The sequence below is a fragment of the Pithys albifrons genome, chromosome 20 (assembly GCF_047495875.1).
Source record: "Pithys albifrons albifrons isolate INPA30051 chromosome 20, PitAlb_v1, whole genome shotgun sequence".
Classification (NCBI taxonomy): Eukaryota; Metazoa; Chordata; class Aves; order Passeriformes; family Thamnophilidae; genus Pithys; species Pithys albifrons.
Window position 1 is genome coordinate 12,241,953 of NC_092477.1, and position 26,431 is coordinate 12,268,383.

General features: G+C 46.4%; 1 protein-coding gene across 5 annotated transcripts in view; it reads right to left on the reverse strand.

The window, feature by feature from the left end:
- DENND1A (DENN domain containing 1A) overlaps positions 1 to 26,431 on the reverse strand; it is a 150,824-nt gene that overhangs the window by 48,742 nt on the left and 75,651 nt on the right. For all 5 annotated transcript variants that reach the window (XM_071574310.1, XM_071574314.1, XM_071574311.1 and 2 more), the window contains exons 11-13: positions 23,086 to 23,131; positions 14,552 to 14,653; positions 8,852 to 8,977 (exon numbers count right to left, since the gene is read on the reverse strand). In XM_071574310.1, coding sequence (XP_071430411.1) covers positions 8,852 to 8,977; positions 14,552 to 14,653; positions 23,086 to 23,131 — 274 coding nt within the window. The remainder of the gene's footprint in view (positions 1 to 8,851; positions 8,978 to 14,551; positions 14,654 to 23,085; positions 23,132 to 26,431) is intronic.

The window sequence follows — 26,431 nt, forward strand, 5'->3', positions numbered from 1 at the left end:
ACAGCGCAATGAAATCTTTATTTTAATTGGGGTTAGCTAAGGGGCCATTTGGCTTCAGATGCTTTGTTTATCAGCCCTAAGCTTTACAGCTTAGCCAGGACTTGAAGTATTTTATTACAGAATGATTTCACTTAAAAAAAAGTGTATGTATGTATATATGTATCTATCTGTGTGTGTGTTTATATATATGCTCTTCCACGGAGTTTTGATAGAGATAATTTTAAATGTGCGTTTGGAAAACTGGAAGTCCAAGTCCAAAATACCTCAAGAGAAAACCCTGATTTCCTTCAGCATTACAAGCAAATGAATTCTTATTTGGCAGATGACACCTTTTCCCTTTTTCCTGTAATAAATTGACTTACAAATATCAGACATCTCCAGTAACAGAGTTACTGAAAATCCTACGGAAACAGCAACTACAGGGAGGGACAGTGAGCAGGAACTCCCATCCCCAGTGTGCTCCCAAAATTATTGAAATAATCCAGAAAAATTCCCTGTGCTATTGTGAGGATCAAGCTTAGGTTGGATTGGGGATTTATTCCTTATTAAACCTTCAAGCATTAGGAGTGTTCCTAAAACTAAAACAAAATGAAAAAAAGAAGAAATAAAGGAAACTCCCACCCAAATTTGCACAAATAAAATACATATAATGGTATTTTCACGTTCTTTCCTCCTGTGGATCTCTGAAAGGTGATGTGTGATATATAACTGAAGGCAAAGCCATGCCAGTGGTATTGCACTAAGCCCAGTTTAAGAATTCCATTTTATTTTACAAACAAAACTTAGTGTTTCTTTTGTTTTGAGAAATAAAAGCATTGCCAGAGAATCCAAAAGCATAAAGCTTAATTCAAACAAAACACTGAGAGCTGTGCTTCATCTTTATGCTACCTTAAAGAAAGTCTAACAATTCCAAATGAAATGCATTATTCACACATGTTTTTAGATTTTTCTGCAGACAGCTCTGTGCACACCTTCTCTGCACTGCTCCCTCATGAGAACTATCATAAAATGAGCTGCTTCTGCAACTTCTCAGCAGGTACTTTGATTTGAGAGGAATCACAGTCCTCTCTACAATCTTCATACAATTTATGTCCTGATCATCTAACAAATGAGTAAAAGACTTAAATTGACATCCATATGTATACTTTTCTCTAACAATGCACACTAATTGTATATCTCTAAATGAGAAAATGTTTATTAAAAAAATCCAGTGAATATACCAACTATTGAGTTCAAAGCAAAGACACCACATGTGTCTAAATAAATATCAAGGAAGTGTCAGAGGTAAATGAGGAGAGACCAGGTGAAGTGTGTGTGATGTGTTAATTGTATTCAAAAAAAATAATAGAGCAAGACAGAGAAGCTGAACTTCCAATTATCATAATGGTATCTACTTCACAACACATTTCCCAACTTGAAAGAGACATTTGCAAGCACAGGAATTCCGAGCAGAACACCCCCAGCTGTGCTCGGCAGAAATCCTGCACGCCCTACACACAGTTTGTTTAAACACCAAGGAGAGTTAGGACTTACAAAATGCACATTTCAGTCACAATAGCATATCTGTCATTGCCAGAGCTGCTGCTCACTGAATGAAAGGCACAGAAAACAATGAATTAAATTAGAAGATAAGAAAGGATGGAATGTTTTCCTGTGATGTTTTACCAGACTGGAGTAGTGTGTGTTTTAAAGAACAACACCTTGATCAGCCCTCTGCAGAGTTTACCTTTTTTCTATGATGAAAGTCTGTTTACTTTGTTCCTAATCTGATTAAAATTCTAATTTCTATCATTATATCATCAACTTTGTCTGCTACTGAAATCCACTTTACAAATCCCAATAGCAGAATCTCTTCTCCCACCCTCTGCCAGGGGCAGTGATGCTTTCTGTTCAGCTGCACAGCTGCTCACAGTGCTGAGAAGGTTTCCCTCCTTCCCCACCTGCCCGGAAAGTCTTCTGGGTGGGGCTTTTAGTGCCTGTGCATTGTGTGCAGGTTTGGGGTTTCTCCTAATGCCAGATACAACAGCTCATTTACAAAACACGCAGTCACTGAGTGCCTTACACAGGAGCTGAATTCAGGGGTGATGTTATTTGCTGCTCGGTGTTTGTTTATGTGCCTTGTTGTTCCCCTCCAGGTCCCCTGCGCTTTATTAGTTCAGGAAATATCTCCAAGTTGTGCTGCACAGAGGCATTTGCTCGGTGCTTCATTGCTGCTCAGCTGGGCTCCCTCAATTACAGCCCAAGGACCGGCAGACAACGCAGTAAAACCAGGCAACACTCAGGCTAAAACAAACAACCAACGGCTTGAAGCAAATTGAGAAGAGACAAAAACCAAGTGCATAAAATAGCACAACCTCCAGAACCAGGTGTGACAGGCACAGACAAGGAACTGAATACCCAAACCCTTGCAGAGCAAAGCTGATGCACCAGGACTGCCCCTCACTGCACAGCCTGCCCTGGTAACAGGGAGATTGAGAGGCTTTGGAACAAAGCTCCCTTTATCCTGCAGCCCCACCACAGAGGATGCAGAGTGGCCTGATCCAGGCTGAGGGCTGAGCACACAGCTCTGCAGGGGCTGCACAGCTCCCCATGCCAGCAGGGCCAGGCCAGCTCTGCTCTGCCCCACACAGGTTTGTGCCACAGACAGAGCCCAAACCCCCCCCACGTCAGCCAGGGGAGCTCTGGGGGTCCCAAAGCAGCCCCGTGGTGTCAGCACTCTGAAAGCAGCCCAAGGAACTCCTCGGTCCAGCTGCTCCTGCTGTCACTGCCAGCACACAGCACTGTGCAGAGCACCTCGCCCTGCTCGGGGCACTGCTCCTCCACCCAAGCACAGAACCATCCCCGGCAGGGGGCTGGGAGGGGTTCCCTTCTCTTTGAGTGCTGGTGGATTTTCACTGTAACACAAACGATGGACAGGGCAGTCTGAGTGCCCCTTTCCTGGCAGAAATGCTCCTTTCAGCACAGGGGCACGTCAACTTCCTCAAAACTTTTTGTTATCTTTTCTGCAGAACCTTCAGCTCCCCCCTCCCCTCAGCGTGGCACACAGAATTAGATAACACAGGATCTTGTAACAGTTTGGAAATTACAAAACAATTCTATTTACTACATACCAGACTGTTAGAAGAGATTAAAGAGAATGTCTTTTCAGTTTCATTAACATATGTATATCTCAACAGACTTAGATGCAGAATAATAAATGCATCTCGAAGAACAGTAAATGCTTGTTAGAAAAAGAGCATTTTTAAGGTTTAAAACAGCAAAAGCAGAAACTTGTCTGTAGCAACAGTAAGGCTCAGAGAGGAAACAGCAAGAGGATTGAAATGAAAACAAACACCACACAGAAAACAAACAAAACTGTCTTTCCCCACTAAATCTTTTCCAGTCAGTGCCTGTGAATCCAGGGCAGTACAGCTCCTACAGCACTTCCCACAGATGGGAAAACATAACAATGGTTACAGGTGGCTGCTAAGGGAAGTTGTCAAAAACCTGGGTCTTCAAAATGCCACAAAACACACAATCATCAGAGCAGCAAAAAAAAAAAAGTCTTAAGTTTCAGTTCCAGAATATACAGGAATTCATTTTATCTCCATTTTTATCACACAAACATCAGGTTTTACACACTGTCAGTGCCACTCTCGTTGTCTACTCCAATCTGTTAGTAAAGTCATCAGGATGAGACTTAGAAATGACTGTCATTGAGGCACTCCCAGACTGGCTCTGCAGTGATGGATTTGAGAGCTCACATCACCTGAACAGGGAAATGGTAAAGATGGGTGGGAGAAAATTCCTATTGAGATATATATAGATACATAGAGAGGGATATATATAGATACATAGAGAGGGATATATATATATATATATATATATCAGCACCAACTTTAAAAGGAACACAACAAAACTGCAAGTAAACCAAAAGTTCTATTAATAAGCTTCTGCTCACTGTTTCCCCAACAGCTCGGGGTTAATTCTAACAGGTCTGTGCACAAGGTGTATAAGCATCAGGGATTGTCCTTCTTCATATTTTCTCCAGGTGGACAAACACTCCTAAAGCTCTGACCTACTGAGATACCTCTGGTGACAAGGAAGAATGTACAGGGTATGCCTTCAAAATATACATGCAAGAAAAAAGAGCTATGCAGAAGGTGGCCATGGAGAGGAAGAAATTGGGATGTGGCAATTACTGGGAGTTGGAAACAACTATTTACTCTTCCACTGAATAACTTAAAAAATAATTCACCATGGCAACAATCATACTTCATAGTAGATAAAGCACTGAATGCTACAAAGCCTTTGCAGGATGAATTATGCACCAGCATGTAGCACGCACTTTCTTTATGTTACTGCACACATATTCCAACAAAATTTGCTTTTAGACTCATCTGGCATTTGCTTTTTTACTCTGCACCAAACACCAACTACTTTTCTGACTTCTGTCCTGCTCTGATCTGGATCTGGAATTGTTGAAGGAATTTATTGTGTTCAAGAGACTGATATAAAATAATGCATTAATTATTTCCTTAAGTTGATTTGAACGTTATGTTGAAAAAGAAAAATTATTTCCTCCTATTCATACTGGCTTCTTCTCCCACCACTGCTCTAATTGCATCACATTGAAAGAAAATTCGTATCAAAGTTACAATTATATTGTCTTCTCTATTTAAAATGCCAATGTGAACTACCAGGGTTTGACAGGACAGCAGAGCTAAGGCAGCAATGTGGACACAAAGACAAACATTCCTACGTGCAGTGCAGCTCAGCTAGAGCAGTGTGAAAACTGCAGTATATAACATGTCTGGGAGTTTCAATTAGTAGTTTCATATTAAGATCAGCAATTCACAAATTAGCAAGTAATTCAGCAATGGAAGCAAAAAAAATGGGTGGAAGGAGAAAAGTACATCGACCCTGCCACAGATTTTCTGTTTATTCTAAAGTGGATGTATCTAAGGAATATTTGGGTTAAATTTAAACCAAATCAATTCAGAACAACTAAAATTAATCAGAAATTACCCAGTTATACAACTAATGGTTGCTCAGGCTAATAAACCAGAATTAGGCTGAATAATAACTATGAAGACATAAAAGAAATTAAGTGATGCTTCATTGAAGAGGTTCAGTTATTATCAGTAATTCCCACCACATTCAAGCAGGGATCAGTCCCTGTTCCTGACCCTGGGTCGATGGGAAAGGTGTAGGTTATGGAGCAATACTTACAACAAGGGCACAGCACATAATCCAACAGCTCGCTGCAAGTTCCATCCCCAGAGAGCAGCTCTGCAGTGCCAGGGGACAGGCAGGGCTTGTCACCTGAGGGGAGTGCAGGTCACGGCAGAGCCTGGTGTGCAACTCCCCCCGAGCAGGGGGCAAAGCCCCCAGGGCTGGGGCTGCCCCCCACACCCCAGTGCTCTGGGCCCGGCCCCCCGGAGCCCACCTGCACCCACAGGTGTGGGGCTGGCCCTCACCAGCACTGGGAAAGGAATGGCTGGCACCACTAGGTGTCAGCAGAAGAAAGAGCAGAGCACAGACACAGCTCCGATCCCAAACCTGAGCCTCCCTTCCCAGCACCACAACCCACCTCACACACACCTGAGCCTGAGCCTCCCTCCCAGCACCACAACCCACCTCACACACACCTGAGCTGAGCCTCCCTCCCAGCACCACAACCCACCTCACACACACCTGAGCCTGAGCCTCCCTCCCAGCACCACAACCCACCTCACACACACCTGAGCCTGAGCCTGAGCTTGAGCTTGAGCCTGAGCCTAAGCCTGAGCCTCCCCTCCCAGTGCCACTCACTGCTCAGGCTGCAGCCCACCTGACACACACCTGCCAGTCACACACCTGGCTCTGCTGGAGGGGACCTGCTTGTGCAAATTAAGTATTTACAAGTATTTACAACATTCCCTCTGCAAATAGCAAAACACTGGGAGTTTGAAAAAAGCCATGGGAGTGACCAGAATGCTCCCCTTGGTGTCCCTGGCAGGAATTTCAGCCATGCTCAGGAAGATCCCCTGCCCCAGTCCAGCCCAGAGAAGCCCCTGCTGCTCTGTGTGACTGTACCTGACACCACACCTCACACACTGCTCTGTGATAACATCCAGCTCAATCAACCACAGAAAACAGGGGAGGAAACAGCACTGAACCCGTTATTTTGGCCAGTAAATCTTATTATTAGCCTTGCAAGCTGTACTACCCAGGTATGTTTCTTCTCACAGTTTTTAGTTCTGGAGGCCTCAGAAAGTTCATGGCAACAGAAAGCCCTTGTCAGTGTTTTTGTATGCACATTACACAGCCTTGTATCTCTAGAGTAAAAGCCTCTGAGCAGAACAAGAACTCTTGCTCTGCTTAAGTATAATAATGTTAATTTAAAGTCTGCTCTGTGACACATTCTGGGCCTACAGAATAATGAAAAAGAGATGGCACCATTTATGCCACAAAGTCAGCTCACACCACTGAGATGGCCTAGGAAACTAAACATCATGTGAAACATGCACTGTGAAAGGAGGAAAAGCTGCTGCTTCTTTGAATTTATTTCCTAAATATTGATGATTTTAAATGAACAGTCAGATTCCTTGAGTTATGGGACACAAAATGCAAAGAACCACATCATGTTTGGTATTGCTTATGCCCTGTATTTGCCCCACCTGAAGGTGATACATGAACATGAAACACTTGTAAATTTTCTTTATCTAAATCTTAATATAGAAAGGTATAACTAGAAATTAAATTTTTGATTAACAAGAGGAGTCAGGAAAGTCCTGAAAATTTTCACTTCCTGATTACTAAATTGGATCTTATGACATATTTGTGCAGCCTCACAGTTTACAAGTTTTCTTTGATGGAATGTCAAGCAAACCAAACCATTTCTTTTCCTTCCTCAGGTCAGCTATCCCTCCAAGTTGCACTTTCTAGGGGTTTGCCACTGTCAACTCATTTCAAATGCTCATCTTTAACATTCAGCCTTCAAAATACCAGATGGTATTTCCAGAACAGCAATTTAAATTTTTATTTTCCTTCATAAATCCCTTAACTAGTTAATCTCACACACACAGGCAGGCAAAGCACAGAGCAATATTCCCAGAGTTGCCTGGCAACTCCAGGGAGGAGCAGGGAAGAGGGAGGCTGCGTGGCTGGAGGGTCGGTGTGTCCCCGCAGGGAAGGAGGGGAGGAGGTCACACCAGAGCTCCTCACGGGCTGCACTGCTCTCCTCTGCATGGCCCCTTTCACACACCTGCCCTCCTTCCACCTCAGGTGCCCCAAAGCCCAAGTTACACCCAGACAGACACACACAAGTCAATACAATGTGTTTTTTCCACACACACAACACATGGATTTTCCCAGTAAGAGGTGGGAGGGCTCATGCTGACTTCAAAAGTCATTTCTGAACCCTGAATATGAATCACTGAAATGATGCTTAATTGATGATGGTAACTGGGCTGTTTAAAATTCAGGCTGAGCTATTTTTTCCTTCTGGCTTTAAAAAGAACAAGTAAGACAAACTATAGTACTGAAGACACTTGAGTTACTGAAACATCCTCCAGAAAACACCATGCTTGTAGTCCAGCTTTTGCCCTTTTCATTTAACATCACAATTAAAATTAGATTATCATGTGTCTGCAGGCCAGAGCTCCTCATTAACCTTCACAGAGAAGGGGAATGCAACACACACCACATTTTCTCAAGCAGTAAGTCTGCATTGTCACTTCACTCCTTGAGCCTCCCCACTCACACCCAGAACCCAGCATGTCCCAGTGGCAACTCCAGATATCACCCATTTCTGTTCTGCCTCCAAATGCTTGAGGTGAGAAAAGAAGGGATTAAGACAAAAGGATATTTTGTCCTCTACAGAGATCTTGTTAAGTGGCCACAGGTTAAACAACAGCAGTTCAACCAGGGCCATGAACACTGTGCTGGGATTACTGCACTGGATTGCACATGTGTGTGCTTCCCCTGCTGCAGAGACAGGAGTGTGGAATGTTCTGGAAATGTCCTGGGGATCACGCTGCAGTTAGAACTTTTCACCCTCCATATTTCTGGGATGTGTCTCATGAATTCCACGGGAATGTTCCTCACACTACTGGCCTTGTCCCTGTCTACCAGCACATGAATACACTTTAAACAGCCCCCCTAACACACAGTACCAAACCCAGAGCCACAAAACGTGTGCAAATACAGTAACTTGGCAGGACTCAGTTGTACTGAAGTCCATGAAGACACTCACAGTAAGCCAGGGACAGATGCCTCACCAGAAGCAATAAAATCCAAGATCAAGTACAAAAAAGTCCTTTCCCCCACTCAGATGGCACTAAATTGAGATCAGCTCTGAACCAGGAGCAAGAGAATTTCCCTAACAGACATTTATTGTGAATAGTTACAACTCCAGACAGTCTTCTTATTGCTGTAAAAGCATAATTTCTTTACTAATTAAGTTCTTAAAATCCGTGATCCCATAAATTTGCATGTTTCACAGTTAAAAATACATGTGTAAAAAGTTTATCTTTTACTACCTTTGAAAATAACACAATGAAGGGATGGGTGTTGCAGGGAAAGGTCAGCTCTGCACCAGCCTCCTATGATCAGTTTATACTTTTTTATAATCTCTTTTCTAGCTCAGCTGCCTTCAAACACCAGCAACACCCATACCCTTCCATAAGCATTTTCTCCCTGTGTGAAGGATCAAGCTTCTTGCACCTCTTTAATTTTGGAGACCTGAATGCTGTTTTCAGTACGAGTCAGCCCAAGAGCCACCATGCTGACCTCAGTAAAAGCAGGTTATGCTACACTTCAAATTGTTAGTTTTTTCCTCCACCACAGCTGCAGATTTACATCTTATTCCTACTAATTGCCTACTTACAGGTTCAATTTTCAGGGCGTTTCTGTAGCTCCCAAAGAAAGCTGCTTGTGCTTTTAGAAACGCTCTTGCCACGCCATCTCCAGTGGTTGTAGAGACTTTCTTCAGCCTGTTCTTCAGAGTAGAAACCTGAAATCACACAGCAGGTCCAGATCACTCTCCTGTCACAAACAATGCCTACCACATCGGGGCACAGCTAAATGAAAAACGTGCTAACCACAGCAGCAGTTGTGACAAAAGGCGACATTGTGAATTCAGACTTGAATTTCTCAGTTCTAAAAGCATTACTTTTCAAGCTGTTTTGCTTCTCCAAGATACTATTGGATTCTATTCAGAAGCCATAGGACAATAAAAGCTCCACTGAACCTCCCTCCCACTCCCACCCTGCTGCTGCCACGCTGCTGAGCACAGTTCCAGAGGAGCCCATGACATCCTGTGTCAGTCCTGATTAGGATCCAGGAAAGAATTATACTTAATGAATTCTGCATCAGATTAACAGGAGCCGGAGCCATCCATCCCCACTGAGGCCAAGAACAAATTCTGGGGGTCTGAAAAACTTGTTTGCCACAAACACAGGTGTTTTTCAAGGCAATAAGCCCTTGTATTTGAGGCCTCATGGCAGACCCGAGAGCTGTGTCTGTGGGTTCCCTCATGGCAGACCTGAGAGCTGTGTCTGTGGGTTCCCTCATGGCAAACCTGAGCTGTGTCTGTGGGTTCCCTCATGGCAGATGAGAGAGCTGTGTCTGTGGGTTCCCTCATGGCAGATGAGAGAGCTGTGTCTGTGGGTTCCCTCATGGCAGACCCGAGAGCTGTGTCTGTGGGTTCCCTCATGGCAAACCCGAGAGCTGTGTCTGTGGGTTCCCTCATGGCAGATGAGAGAGCTGTGTCTGTGGGTTCCCTCATGGCAGACCTGAGAGCCGTGTCTGTGGGTTCCCTCATGGCAAACCCGAGAGCCGTGTCTGTGGGTTCCCTCATTGCAAACCTGAGCTGTGTCTGTGGGTTCCCTCATGGCAAACCCGAGAGCTGTGCCTGTGGGTTCCCTCATGGCAGACCTGAGAGCTGTGTCTGTGGGTTCCCTCGGCAGTCCCCACTGCCCCTCCACAGGTGTTTTACTCACCCATGGGCCAAAGGCTCGGAATAGGAAAACTACTTTAATCTATTGCCAAATAAAATACACTTTTTCTCACCTGCTGTGGGGCACTTTGCCTGTTTTCACATCAATTTGGAGTGCTTTGCTGAGGGCTCAGCCATGCCCTGCTCTGGCTGCCCCCACAGCCCCTCACGTCCCCTCATGACCCCTCACAGCCCCACAGCTCCTCATGGCCCCTCATGGCCCCTCACGGCCCCCCCCACAGGCACTCACGTCCCCTCATGGCCCCTCACAGCCCCTCATGGCCCCTCACAGCCCCCCACGGCCCCTCACGGCCCCCCCCCCCACCCCCTCACAGCCCCTCACGGCCCCCCCCCCGCCCCCTCACAGCCCCTCACGGCCCCTCCCAGCCCCTCACGCACTCCCAGAGCCCCCTCAGAGCTACCGAGAGCCCCTCACCACCGCCCAGAGTCCCTCACAGACCCATATGGCCCCCCTGAGCCTCTCACATCCCTTCAAGTCCCTTCAGAGCCTCGCATGTCCCCCCATGTCCCCTCACAGCCCTCCATGTCCCCTTATGTCCACTCACAGCCCATATCCCCCCATTTCCCCCCATGTCCCCTCCAGCTCCCACAGTTCCCTCACAAACCCTCACAGCTCCCCATGTCCCCTCACAGCCCCCCATGTCCCCTCACAGCTCCCCATGTCCCCTCACAGCCCCCCATGTCCCCTCACAGCTCCCCAGGTCCCCTCACAGCCCCCCGTGTCCCCTCACAGCTCCCCATGTCCCCTCACAGCCCCCCATGTCCCCTCACAGCTCCCCAGGTCCCCTCACAGCTCCCCGTGTCCCCTCACAGCAATAAAACGTCCAGAGCTCTCAGTGACTAGCAAACCATCCCAAACACTGTTACCAGGGGGTTTCCTTAAACGTGAATGTTCAGACCCAGAACTGGCCGTCTCTGTAGCAGGCTCAGCTCAGCACAGACCCCCAGTCCCAGGGCTGGTCCCAGGGCCGAGCTGGGGGTGACTCCTCCAGCGCTGGGGCAGCTCTGCCTCACACACCTGCAGAGTTACTGCAATAGCTGTGCCACAGCTTCTCAACAGATGATGGGAACAACAAAATTTCCAAAAAGACTAACAAGTAACAAAACAATCCCTCACACTTGCTATGGAAAAAATTAGTACATAACTCCAAGTAGATGACAGGAGCAGAATTAGGGTTGTTTCCTGCCCAAAGAGGCAGTTATACTTAAAAACCTCTAAAAGATTGTGACCACTGAAAATGAGGATTGTTTCTAGCCAACAGACACATATACATGCAGTCTATGCCGAGTGTTTTTAAAGAAGATTTTTATACTTCTGGCAGTTGAGGTTTAAAGGTCCAATTTCAACTCTCACCATGTTTCAGAATGCAATCTGTGCAATGCAGCAGAATGAAATGGTTCAGTAAAGGTGCTAGTGGAAATTCTTTTAATTAAGTCCAAGGCTTTTCAGTTGTCATCATGAATAAAGCAAGAAACGTCCTACTGCAAACACAGCGTAAGGGATAAAAACAGAGTCACCTTTTGGAAGATGGTTTGGCCACAGAGCTGCAGTTTGGTACTTCTGGCTGCCCTGGGAGCAGCTCCTTTCCCTGCTGTGGGGATTGAGAGGATGGGCAGCAGCAGCTGAGCCAGCCAAGGCTCTGGCATGGCCAGGCCACTCTGCCTGCCCTGGGTGTGAGGCTGCCCTGGGTGCACACACTGCCTGCCCTGGGTGTGAGGCTGCCCTGGGTGCACACTCTGCCTGCCCTGGGTGTGAGGCTGCCCTGGGTGCACACACTGCCTGCCCTGCCCCAGGAACAACTGCCCCTGGCAGAGCCTCCAGCCCTCACAGTGCAGCTCTGGCTGCAGCCACCACTGGAGGATGACACTGACTTGGAAATACATGGAAAATCCATAAAGTTGCATAAAAAGAAAAATTCCTACCCCCTCTTCACTGTTTGCTGCACCACAGACGGTGGAGTAGGAGACTTGTCAGCAGCAGATGCACTTATTGTAATCACAGTCCTTAATAAATCTTGGGTTTAATATTGACTGTTTTGAAAGGAAAGTTGCTTCCCAGGGTGCCCTCATGCTGCCAGATTTTCAGCAATACATCAGAAGCAGAAGGTGAAGGAGGGACAGTCTCCCACATTTCAGACAGTGGCTCAGTAACACAGGAGTGAGTGCACACCCTCATCTTCCTGACCAGCCCAGGGGCCTGACAGCCAACAGGTACTGCTGAGGCAAGTGGGGCAAAGAAACAATTCACCTGGCTCTGCTGGAACTGCTTCAGTGCTCTGCAGCTCCTCTGACACAAATGCTGACTGGAAAGACCCTTTCTATGGTTGATGTTTGGATCCCAGGAATTAAAGAATTGTTCATTCTGGATTCCTAAGAACCAACAGCTTCTGTAGCAACATCACTCTCCTGAAACTCAAGCACAACTCACTCCTGGAAGCTCTAAAGTAATCATTGCACTTCATTCACTTGATTTAAAGAGCTGATCAAGGAGAGAGGGAAAGCAGCTTTAGAAATTTTCCACTGGATTAATTACCTGATGGTGAATGCATCACACAGAAGATGTTTTCCTCACTGTTGGATATGATAGATTTAATTTAGCAAAGTAAATTTTGTCTATTCAGCAGTGCATGAATTGCTCACTACTCACATTAAGGAGCAAGGCTGACAGGGTAGTTTGACATAACAGGCATTTATGATCAGGGAACTCCTAAGACACTTTTAGTTTCTCAGATCATAAATGCACCTACTTAGACTAAGACCAGTGCGGAGACACTCCCAAAATCTCCCCATCCTCCCAGGGAAGCAAACAAGAAAAAAAATGGAAAGGGGAAAAAAAAGTATAATGTATTGGCTTTAGAGTCTCCCTGCTGAGATGAACAACTTGATCCACTTACAGTTCCAAACACATGATGCATGAAAGGACTGACAGCAATTCAATTCTGCACAGCAGAGCAGCTGCTCTCTGGTGGTCACAGCCAAGTCTGAGCAGAGTGAGGAGAGGCCTGGGGGGACCTGCCTCGTGCAGGTAAGAGCCCAGTGCAGGGAGAGACCCCGACAGACACCCCACCCAAACCCCCACTGCACAGCACCACAGCTCCAGTTCGAGCTCTGCTGGGAAAAATATTAATCCCAGCTGTATTTATAGAGCAGTTGGGAAAAAACTACCCCACGAAGGCTCCGGGTGAGCCCTGCCAGTTAATTGAATTTGCTGGCAGCACTTCCTCTGCTCTGCTCTAAACATCCTCCCAGATAAAATGGAGCTTTTAAATGGACCTGTGGAAAACTGAATCAAGAAATTTGCACTAATAAAACACAACTCTCTACTGTTATAAAAGTGAAGTAAAAGTAAATAATGAAAGGAAGGAAGTCTCTTAAAATTTATGACATTCCAAAGCTTGAAGTCCTGTGTTTATTGCAGGAGTCTCTTCTGATGTTCTACAGTGCGCCCACAACAGCTCCTTTAATGAAGCCTCATAAAATCTAATATAATACTTGATTGTTGACAAATCATATACATGTCTGAGGCCCCATGCTCACTGTATCCAGACATTTCTTACATAATTCCATGAAATTCACAGGTCTGTCATTCCTGGGTTGTGGATAATGGCACGAGCAGTGACCAGCTGGCACATTTGGATGCTGGGAGTGGAATCAAAATGAAGAACTATATAAAGCCAGAAAAATTCATGGAAGCAACTTTTATAGACTGAATGCTTGGCTAAAGCCAATTGCTCCCATTCAAGATGGTCCTTTCCTCTGCTCCCAACTCCCTGTTCCCGCAGGAAGGACAGATCCCAGGGGAATGCTGGGGTCAGTGCAGGAGGCACTGGGCATTCCCCATCACTGGGGCTCCTCCTCAGACTCCCCAGCTCGTGCTGAGCTCCTGCATATCCATTTCCTTCCCCAACTGCACACAAAAAGCTGCAGAGCTCCCTGTCAGCACTGTGTTTTCAAGTAGCAAAAGAAATCCAGATTTTCCTGCTGTGCTGCCCCAAACATTCACCCTCTGCCTCAGAAACACCTTCTTGCACCCTCACACACCTCTCTGCTCTTCCCCCTCAGCCTCTATGGTGGAGATTCTTCCAGCAGCAAGTGGGGTGGCTTTGTGTCCCATCAAAGGGAAAGGTCCCCTTCAAGGCAAAGATTGAGTATTTATACAACATTTCTATCAAGTTATTAGAAAAATGAAATAGTTTACCAATAAAGAGTGTGAATGAGAAAGAAAATAAGTTCTGAATTCTAGCAGTGCTTGAAGTGAATATGTAGGAATCCATTTCCCATCACATCATAGGATACAAAAGGCACAAAGTTCCTCACAGCTCACCTGGAAGCAGTCAGAGGAAAGAACCCACACAATTTCACTTGGAACCAAGTTACCTAAAAATGCAGATTTCTGGCTATGAGCATGGGCTCAGCTTCATTAGGAGGCTTCAAACCACGCCTGCAAATGTGCAGACAGACACGCCTGAACACCTGAGGGCAGGGCTGAGGGGAAGCAGTCTGAGAGTGCCCCAGGGAGGCCCCTCACTCCCGGCAGCTCAGGGACACTGGACACCCCTCCATACGTACCACGTCGTTGGGCAGGCTCTGCAGGTCATCGAAAGGCGTCTCCAGGGTGTTGGTGTCCACGTTGAGGATCACCACGTCCTCCAGGGCCATGCTGCGGACCTTCTGCACAGGGCAAAGCAGGACAGGCACAGGGCAGGGTCAGTCACATGTGCTGCACAAAGGGCACGGGGATGGCACAGCACCTCAGGCACTGCAAACACAGCCAGCACTCCTGACTGTGGCAGCATTTGTGTATTTGTGCACTTTACAGTGCTGCAAAGTGACCCTTCAGTTGGCAGAGGGACGTTCCTAACACCGTGCACATGGAGACTTCAAACCAGAGACTTTGCTGTTATTCAAGCAAAGATTTATTTCAAGCACCTCTACTGATGTTTGTCTTAATTCTGTCCTGTTTGCACATTCAGTAATTTCCAGCTGAGTCAGGATTTCAAGCATACCTTTTTATATTTGGAAATTAATTAATAACAATAAAGAGTGGGTTTTCTAGGAGTTAGGAGTTGAAGTAAGTCAGGGATGGGAACTGGTTTTCAAATTCCAGATTGAATTTTGGAACTCCAATAGGGACAAGTTTACAGCTACATTTCAGTAAAATGGATACTACCAGAGGTTAATTAATTCCACCATATCCTGGTCAGGAAGCCTGAACTTTTTCTCCTGTTCCCATGAACAGCAAAGTCTCTAATGTAGTTTGAGGGTTAACATCATCTGCAACAGTCTGTGGGCACAGAAGAGAAAAGCAGAACCTATTTCTCAAAAGAAGGATGATTAATATCTATGACTTTAAGTGTCTAAAGGTAACAGTGATCTAAGCAAATTTAAACATTGTCAGACTTGATTTCCCTGCTTAACAAAATGAATCACTGACCCCAAACAGAGCAGCATTTAAATACTGGACACTTCTTCCACTAACAGGAGAATTGGATCTTTTATTTTTTGACTGACTAAACCCACAGGTTTAAGGTCTCTTCAAATAAAGCTTTGAAAATTCAAAATCAGAAAAAGTGGAATTCCAGAATATGGTAATTGAGGCAATTTCCCAGCGAGCTGTAAATAAACATTTAAGTACCTACATACCTACACACAACCCAATGCAAGTTCCCCAGCAGGAAAGGGAACAAAAACATACTCAATTTTTAATTAAGGTTTTGTGGGGTGGGGGGAATTGTTTCCTTTAAAAGAAAGGAACTGAAGTCCTAAAACAATGGCAAAGTTGAGCCTTAGGCAGCTAAATAATTACCCTCACTTTTCAAGGCTCAGTCCTCTGTCTATAAAGCAAACTGCTGTGTACTTAGGGCTGAAAAAACCCCAGCAACCATAAAACCCACTTTGCAGACATTTAAGTTTAGGTCTTCACGAGACATTTCTTCAACTTAAATAGAAGAATATTACATTTAATGCTTTCCATATAAAAAGCAGCAGCAGTGCAGGAGAAAGCAGGCCCTTTGCCTCTCAGGAACCAAAGGTCACTCTGGTGGCTGCATCTGATAAACTCTAAAGCAATTCAGGAGCTTTGCTCCTTCTAGGAGGCCGGAAGCACCAGACAAACTGATTTGCTCCTTCCTGCTTCACGAAATTAAAAATCCCACTTATACTCAGAGGAGTCTAATACCCTTCAACAAAAAGGCCTTGCAAAGCACTTAACCAAAGCCAGAAGCTTGTCAAACTCGAGTGCTGGCAGGACAAGACAGGAGGAATGAAAACCTTCCCCTGATGCTGCCCCAGGAGCAGCAACGCGAGGGGAACGTGCCAGGGGGGTGGAACTCTGGGCACGGAGCTGCACCTTCTCCTCAGCAGAACTTGGGGTTCTGCAGCACAGAACGGGCTGGGGCACAGGGGGGATGCTGCAACTCTGCCCTGGGCTCATCCCACACACGGCCCAGAAGTCACTCTGTCCCCAGGGGAATCCCACACTAAACCCTGCCCTGCTCACCTCTGCACCACAAAGAGCTCACCCTTACTGAAAACTTCTCAGTATCTGTACAGGGCAGTGGATTTCCCTTGAGACAAACCCTCAGATTTAATAAAACACCAGAGACCAACTTGATTAATGGCATCTGTCTTGAGATGCATTTGAAAACAGACTATTTTTTGATGGTCCAATTGTGGCTCATCTGGAGAAATGCAGACTGACCAGATCCTCTTAATCCTTACCCGGTTTATCTTCTCTCCTTTCACTATCATCTTTGATAAAGGCATTATCAGACAGTTAGAAGGGCTTTTGTCAAATAATCACATGTCTTTGTCACTAAATGTGGCACCTCTCAGCCAGCTGACACAGACAGAACACGACTTCCTCTCCTGCTGGAATCTGAGTGAGAATTCCCATCATTCCGCTGCGTTTCTCACATTCAATCCCCCTGGACTCCCTGAATCACAGCAACATGTAGATCATTTTTCACAAGTACAGTTTGTGTGTCATCATAACTCTGTGGAAATGTGAAGGGACAGCCACAAACCACACACAGTCCCGAGCCACATTTCACAACTTCCTGGAGAGCCAAACAAAATTTTACAAGGAAAGTGATACCTGTTCAACAGGCTGTGCACAGTATGTTCATATTTTGCTGGAAAAAATATGGAAAAGCAAAGACCAAGAGGAAACATGAACATTACAGTTTCCTAATCTCATTTTCCTACAAACCAGAGATGTGCTGAGTCAAAAGCAGAGATGCAGTGAAAATGTGCACCACATCTCACTCCTGCAAACCTTAACCATCCTTGCCCCATTACTTGTAGCCACAATTAATCATCTAAAATCCATCTAAATCAAACTAACATCTACACCTGCCTTTTATTTTAAATGTCTCTTTTTAAAAGAGTGGAGAGGTATGGAAAGCTGGTTTAACAAGCACATTGAACCCATTGTTTATGGCCTCTATAAACATGGCTTAGTAAGAATTACTGACTTAATCAGAGAGAACTTATCTCCTGGTGAAAAGAGCACTTTAAATTTCAGAAATGGCACCTTTACTGTGAAAATCTCTTAACTTTTCAAACAAACTCCAGGGGGCCTTAAACACCAGGTCCGTAAATAAGGCAGTGAGGGCGCCTGTCCCTCCCAGGCTCCCAACACTTGGAGTCATTTAAATGCTTTATGTGGAGTTCACAAAACCAGAGAAACTAAATTCTAATACAAGTATGAAGGGGGCTCCTTGCCTCACTGCCATCACATCTCCAAGCAATATCCATCCATAATCCCAGCACCAGTTTGCACTAAATGTATTTTATCCCCACTGGCTGCAGCTGGCAGGTTTTGCCTTCCCCCCACACAACAGCCCAAGTGAAACTTTTCAGGTGAACCATTTTATCGAATAGTTCAATATAAAAAAAACCCAAACCACAAAACCAAAAACCCCACAACAACCAACCACCACCACCACTCCCTCCTCCCCTCAAAAAACAGGTTTGTGTAACTTCATGGCTAAATTGGTGCCAAAACATAAACCAAGTTGATCATGAGGTTTCACAACCTGATAAGAATGTGATCAACACATCACAGAATGTTGCAGCAGTAAAAGGGTAAGGTGCCTCCCTCCAATCTTTTGGAAGGGCAACACTCTTAAGAAAAACTGAAGTTCTAGCTGGCTTGTGCATTAGATTTGAAATGATCTGCAAGTGTGAGCCCCCAGAAGTCCCAGCTCCACGTGCTGATGCCTGGTCTGTGCTCAGTCCCCACTGCCCTCCCTGCGGAAAGCGCCGTGTCAATGTGGCTGCCAGAAGCAGGAAAGGCAGCGGATATAAAATTTTATTATTTCATGCCCCAACAGCAGCCAGAAGGACTTAATGAAACCCCTCTCAGATTTACAATCTGAAATGGCTATTCAGCAGACAGCTCTGGTGGAGGGGATGTGCCCCCTGACCCCGAGCCCTTTGATCCGGGCACAGCAGGTGGGCCCCCCCTGCCCATCTCCACCTTCCGCCCATCCTGCCCGGGCACCCCGAGCCTGCACAGGTGATCCCAGATCCTTATCAGCAGCAGCTGCTGCCAACTGAGTGACAAACAGCACCGGGGCTGCCCCAGCCCTGCTGGACACACAGAAACCTTCTGCTTGGAACTGCAGGGCTTGGCTTTCCTAAACGTGCCCCTCCAGCAGCCCCCACTGCACCTCTCATAAAGCACAGTTGGTATTTCCATTCTTCCACTGGCTGGATAAAGGACAATTCCACAGGTGACCTGCCATGCTCTGAAATGCATTCTCATCAACACTTGTGGAACTGGGGACAGCCACACTGGTAACGTTTGTGAGTGACTGAATGGCTTTGGGGGTTTTTAGACCAGGGTTCAAGTGTATTTACAACCCTTCATTTAAGCCCTGTGGAAAAGCTGCAATTCTTCCCTTACAGGTAGAAAGGCATTGATTCACCAAGTATTAATGGGTGGGAAAAGCTAATTACTATTTCTCACCCCAATCAATGAATGTACTGACAATTAACACCAGCAGTGGCAGATCCCAGTGGTCAGTGACCCCTCAGGGTGTGCTCTGGGGAGGGAGGACCCCCTGGCAGGGCAGGGCTGAGCCCAGCTTGGCACAGCCTGTGCTCAGGGCTTGTTAGCTCCGACTGGCACTCACTAATTGGGCTCTGCCTGCGTCCCAGACAGAGCCTTCTCACGCCTCCCTGAGCCAGACCAGGAACTGTGCCAAGAAGTGCTCCCAGAAGGGTGTGTGGGGCTCAGGGCCAGCTCTGCACTCACCTGGCTGCAGGAGGGACAATGGCACCACCAGGTGACGTCAGCCACTGGGTCTTACCACATGTGACACAGCAGGAGGTGCAGTGAACATTTCTTTCCTAACAGGAACATCTTTACTGATACCAGGTTAAACAAAACCAAAACCTGCTCATACAGCTTTTATGAGATACAGAACTGTCCTCTTTGCTTAGGAAAAAGGTCAGAAAATCATTCTGAAATGCAACGGGCGGTTTCACACACAAATTCATCCTGGACAACTTTGCAAGGATTACAATTCTAAAGTCCCCAAAGAGTCCTTGAATGACTGGAGTATTAACCAAAGAGTGTAAGAAATGCTTTTGAGATCACTAACTGTAAATGCTGTGTCTGTGCCCCAGCAGAGCAGGAAGAGGCAGGACTGGCTCCTGGCACAGTTTGGCTGCCAGAGCTCCACATCTCCCAGCCCAACACACCCATCCCCAGCAGTCAATCAAAACCACATGTGCCCAGACTCCGACAGGGAGTCCCCCGGGTCAAGGGCACTCCTCCTCCATCAGCACCATCCCACTAATAACCTTCCTACAGGAACAGTTGTTGAAACAACCGTTTGCTCTGACAAAACGTGAAAGGCTCCAGCCAAGTTTGGCTCCACTTCCAACACAAAGGTCAATTTAATATAATGTGAAGACTAAAATAACCTACAGTACAGAGGCAGAAAATAAGATCATGAAAGGGGTGTGTTCTTTTGATGAAGTTTCATTTTCCTATCTCATTATTTATCACTACTAAGTACTTATCTTCCTCTAATATGAATTCAATTAGTTCTGGAAGCATGTTCCATTATTCATGTGATAGCCCCAGCCTTGCTTATCCAACAGCTTATAAACTTTCAGACCTCTTTGAAGTCACTTTATGGATTGCTAAATGGAAATCTTATAAAGAATGACTAACTAGGTGATGATAGAAAAGCTGAAAAATAAGATCACAAAACACAGCTCTGTATTTTCTACCAAGGTTTTCCCCCATAAATCAGTCAGAGCCCTCTGACCTATAACAGGAGATTATCTTATCTCGCTGGAGAACATTTCAGTCACAGCAAATTAGATTTAACAGTCAATGGATATGCTTGATATTTTAATCATAAGAAAAATTTGTCATCTTCCATTAAAACAACTGCTCCTTCTCCAGAGCCCCCATGGAACGTGGGGAACTGCAAACTAACTTCAGGGGACACAGTTTGGAAACACCCCTCAAGCTGACAGAGGGTGTATTTTGTTTAAAACCACTGACTCTCCTGCTTCTTCCAGAGGCCCATTCCAACACTGGGATAGCAAAGCCCCCAGAAACAACACTTCAGGTAGAACATGAATTTTTTTCCTCAATGCCCAAATTCCCCCTCCCCTTCAGGGCACAGCCCTCCCTGTGCCACCTTAGGCAGAGGACAGTCCCACAGTGGGAGCTGCAGGGGCAGAGCCTGAGCCCAGACACACCTGGGGACACCCCTGGGCTCTGCACAGGTGAAGGGCCCACCTGAGCTGGAATGGAAGGCTGGGGATTAACCCTTACCCTGACACTACAACACGTGGATTAACACAACACTTTTAAAGTCCTGTTTGCTGAAATGTCAGCATTTAAAGAAAAGGAATACTGAATAATGGCAGTAATCTGTAGTTCTAGTTTATAAAATTATTTTGATATGGAAAAGATAATATATTTTTAAAAATACACAGCTGTCAGATCATGAGAAAAAAAACCTGGGTGTTATTCTAACAAATAAACCACAGAATTTTATATCTGTATCTGAAGGCAGGACAAAAAGAGTGAGCCTTCAGGATGAGCAACAGGCATGGAGGTAACCCAGGCACTGCCCAGCTCATGTGCCAGATTTCACCTTTCCCTTGCCCAGGGCCCAGGAATTCTGCAGCACTTGCCAACAGACAGACCCAACAGCCACTGTGGGATCTGATGTTACTTTGCAATGGAAAAAGCAAAGTTACTGCAAGATGCAGCTCTGTCTGCATTCAATTTATCCCTAAGAGCAGAGAAAACAGTTTGGTTTATTTATTTCATTTATTTGATAAGGCACTTGGAATAACTGCACCTTGCCAAAGCGTGTCTGTGTTCCAGAATCTCTGGCTATTCAGCAGCCAGACTGGATTTAGTACTAAACAGATTTTTTCACAAGTTACTAAAACGGAGGAAAATTGGCTTCTCCAAGAACAACTCCTTTTTTTGAGTTTTTACAGATGGAGTTTGGAAGGCCCACAGAGCTCTGCAGTCTGAAACACAGAGACAAAGGAGGAGGCACTGGGTTTGTGGAACAAGGCAGGAGTGAGACATCACCCACTGCAGCTCCAGGGTGGGATCGCCAACTGTTGTGCTGCATCCACTGACAGGCCAAGCACAGCTCGGTGTGAGCACAGACCTGGGGGAGCTGGGCAGTGTCTGTGTGGAGCTGTGAGCCCCCCCTTCACCAGGGCTGCTCCACTCTCACAGCACCCCAACAATCACACCTGGGACCAGAGCTGGGACCCACCCCTTGCCCCAGGGCTGCTCCCCTCTCCCAGCACCGTAACCATCACACCTGGGACCTCCTGGGACAGACACGGGGCAGAAAGTCTCTTGATCAACATAAACCAAACATTTCTTCCTAGATATGACCTCACTCCTGTCTGTGCAGTGTCCAAGGGGAGTATCAGAAGCCCCTTGAACATAAACATGTGAGTGCAAACAAATGTACATGGTGACTTTTAAAACAAATGGTAATTCACTAACACGTCATGCTGCCACTCTGTACTTCATTTAGCAATAGAAAGGGCACCAAAAATCATCTGTGCCCAGGATGGGAAGGAAGAGGAAAAAAAACATTCTGCATGTTCAGTCTTCCCATGACAAAACTGATTTCTAAAATAACTTCACATTAATGCTGGGAAAGGGGGAAGCTGCACAGCACACACAGAGACAGGGGGCAACATTATTCCATACACTGGCCCTAGTGCAAGAATATTTGTTCAGTATTTCCAGAGAAATTACACATTTTTGAGGACTATACAACGATTATTGTAGTAATTCAGGTTTCTTTATGTGATGCAAACTCAGCTTCCTGAACTGTTCTGAACACAGGGACTCAAGTCAATGAGCTTCCAAGGGCACATTCAGCTCCCACCAGCCCAGTCCTGCTAATTTGAGAGCCCCAACGAGGCAGGAATTGCCTTTCCCACCTGGAGCACACACCCCTGGCTCAGACCTCCTGTGCAAGGGGGCTCAGTCAATAAGGACGAGGATTTTCACCAGGACCTGAGTTAGGAGTTTATGTTGTCCCCCAGATACTTTTGAGAAAAGTCATCGACTGCTTCACCAGTCAAAAGCAAACGTGTTATTTCCACTTTTAGAGTTTTTAAAAAGTCACGTGAATTGCTGGGAATTGTTTATAGGAGAAGCTTTCTGTGAGGGCTGGTTCTCTGCCAGCTTTGTGTTAACATTAACAGCAAGTTCCTTCTTTTCAGATCTTTCGAACATTAAAAAAATTACAATCTGTCTGCAAAAGCCTAAAAGAGAACTGTAACTGTCAACATTGTGGTTTAATATCGACTCTGCCTTTGTGATTCAGTCAAAGCCAAGGCACTGAGGGGCTGAGCAGAGCTGGGGCTGGGGAGGGGACACGGTGTGAGCACAGAGAGGCTGCCCAGGGAGCAAACGGGGCTCCTGCAGCCCCACAGTCACCACGTGTGTGCCAACTCAGCACGCCCAAAGTAACAGCATTAGTTCATTTGTTAAGCATATGAATGAATGTATAATTGCTTGTGGAATCTGGCTCTAAACCATAACGCTATATATAGTTTCAGAAATGGTGAGAGAGACTTACCTCCATCAAACTTAAGTGTATTCCAATGAGGTAGGGCATGGGGGCACTGCAGAGAGGAAAAAAACTGGCTTTAGGTTCTCACACCACTGAAATCACACACATGACTTACAACATCAGCCACAGGAAAACACTGCAATGCTGGACTAGACTTTGCTTAGAAACTAATATATACATATATACAAACAAACCCCATGTGAACAAAGGGTTATTCCAGATTTGAAAGACCTTTTCCACTAAGCAATATCCTCTCACTTCTTTAAGACTAATTTTTCTTGAGAGCGGAATTTCTAAGTGCCCACCTTCAGGCAGGTACCTGAGGACAGCTACTACACACATCTCTAATACTGGAGCCTTTTGTTTCAAAAATCCCAACAAAATGTGTTATTGCAATTTTAAAAACATACCTGAGTTTTCTAAGAGCATTCTTTCAAAAAATGGATCTCCTGTTGCAGTGTCAAGTGGTTAATTTATTGTGTATGTATCACCTGTACTATAAGTTTTGAATTCTTTGGATGAGTCCAGACACATTTTAAGCAATTCATTTTGAGGTGTAAACCTTGCCATGTTTGCATTTATAAAAGAAAACACAGAAATGACTCTTGAAGATTCTGATGAACTCCGGAGTTCCCAGGACATACATGGATACCAACATTCCCCCAGAACACACACCTGAAACACCCCAGGAGGCTCTCAGGGCAGACCCTGCTGCTGGTGAGCAGAATGGCAGCACTCAGGGAGATGGACCCTCAGTGTGTGAGTAGGGATGGGCTCCAGAGCCCCCAGGGAGGTGCCAGAGCTGCTAATTGCAAATGTAGCACATCCTGCCTGCGAAACGCAGCACACCCAGACAGACACAACTTCCAAAATAGAGCCTCCCTTCACAGCCCATCCAGCAGCTCAAAGAGCTCATTTTCAATTTCAGATGAAAAAATGAGAGAAATGTCACTGTACTGCCTTGGATTAAAATATCTCCCATATTGCTGCTCTAAGCTGGTGCCTACTGCTCAGTGCTGAAAAAACCCCTGAGACACCAGAGCAGCAATAACCCCTGCTCCTCCTTTTCCGGAAAAATACCTTAAAACCATGTATTTGCTGATAAACATATTAATATTTATGTTGTTTATTAACACACCCCCTCAAACCACCACTCTGTTGGATGCTCTGCCAAGGTGGAAACGGCATCAGACATTCTACATGAAACTCCTTTTTATTTTTCTTTCTGAAGATATTAAACACATGTAGCTTCCTTCCCAGTTCCTGGGGGAACACTGAACCACATCCCTGCAGGGATTGCATGGGAACTCCCCACAGCCCCTTGTGACAGAGCCCAGAGGGGCTGGCACTGCACAAACCAACCCTGAACGTTCTGATTCCCTGGGAATTCCACAGGTGAGAGCCACTCCATCCACCCCAGCCCTTGGACAGGGACTGTCCCCATATACCAGGACACTGCTCTGTGACACAGGGAGTGCTCAGCCATTCCCAGGAATGCTGCAGCCCAGGCACAGGGCCATTCCCAGGATGCTGCAGCCCAGGAGCAGGGCCATTCCCAGGATGGTGCAGCCCAGGAGCAGGGCCATTCCCAGGCTGCTGCAGCCCAGGAGCAGGGCCAGGCCTGGCTGTGCCGCGGCGGCTCCGCACGCACCGACCCCAACGTGGTTCCAATTAGGGAGCTGCGGGAACGCGGCAGTGCTGACCGCCAGGATGCAGAGCCCGAGCCCAGGCAGGAAGTCCTGAGGCTGCCCATGTCCAAAGCAGTGGGAGCCTGGCTGATGGAAGGAGAGGAAGCAGGAGAGAGCAGCATTCCAGCCACAGGCCATCCATTACAGCTCCAAGCACGGAGCTGCCACTGGCACAGCAGGGTCTGGCCCGGGCCACGGCCATGGCCAGGTCACAGCCCTGGATATGGCCACGGCTGGATCCCAGCCCTGGATATGGCCATGGCCGGGTCACAGCCCTGGATATGGCCACGGTTGGATCCCAGCCCTGGATATGGCCACGGTTGGATCCCAGCCCTGGATATGGCCACGGCTGGATCCCAGCCCTGGATATGGCCACGGCTGGATCCCAGCCCTGGATATGGCCACGGCTGGATCCCAGCCCTGGATATGGCCACGGCTGGATCCCAGCCCTGGATATGGCCACGGCTGGATCCCAGCCCTGGATATGGCCACGGCTGGATCCCAGCCCTGGATATGGCCATGGCCGGGTCACAGCCCTGGATACGGCCACAGACACGGCTGGATCCCAGCCTGCCTTCAGCCCTCCATTGCCCAACACACAACGGTAGGAATGGCTGAAACTCAAACTGATCTCCTCCAGTCAGACTGTAGGGAATCACAGACAAGACATGGCTGAACATACATGGACCAGCTCTGGGTATGAGGAGTCACCTCTCCAGCTTGGGAGTGGCAGACATTCTATGTAAAGACAATACAGCACATAAAACTATTACAGGGACTGCACAAATAACCTCAGTAAAATATAATTCAGGTGAAGAGCATAAATCTTTCCAATAAAATCTACCCAAGAGATTCTCTTCTTCTGTCATCCCTCATCAAGCTGACTGAAAAGGAAACACTCCTAGAAGTGAATGGTGAAGGTTCATGTCAGGCTCCATAAATTGCTTTTATCACCCTTTCTCTTTACTGTGAGTTAATCATGTGCCATTATTTAAATACTCCATTCCATCCAGTGCAGGGGAACGTGGTGTGTCCCCCTTCCCCACTCGGGCATGCTGAAATTGTCCTTCCTCACTCAGATTCAGGTCCTGAGACACGAAACACTCCAGCAGGTTTTAATATTTTATCAGGTTAGATGGTACTTCCAAGACTTTCAAGTGAAGTTCAGTGAGACACATCCCTTGTCTAAAGGGAGGAACACCCGGCACAACCTTTAATCCTCCTGGGAGCCCTGGCAGATTAAAGGCTGCCCTTCAGACCAGGCCTTCCCCACTGCCTGACACCTCATCAGTCCTGGGGCTTCTTACAGCCACAACTACTAATTACTCAAAGTTGTTTGCTGGCAGCCAATAGCCATTAAGTGCAGAATTAAGAAGTATCAATTTCTACCCTACTTATTTACTGCTCAAACAAAGTGGCTGCGAGAGCCCTTGGAACAAAGAGAGGGGTCATTACTCCTCCTGCTGCTGCTTCCCAGGCAATCAGCGTTATTTACAATCACATGAGTTATCCAGGTAAATACCAAATCATTACAGTGGCACTGCACAGGCATGAATATGGATTTGGGGGATGTAATGGCCATACAGTGCCCATTTATTACAGCTGCATTTTTACAATTTCTTTAATTCGTTTCCTTAGGCAAACGAGAGACCTCTTAATTATGC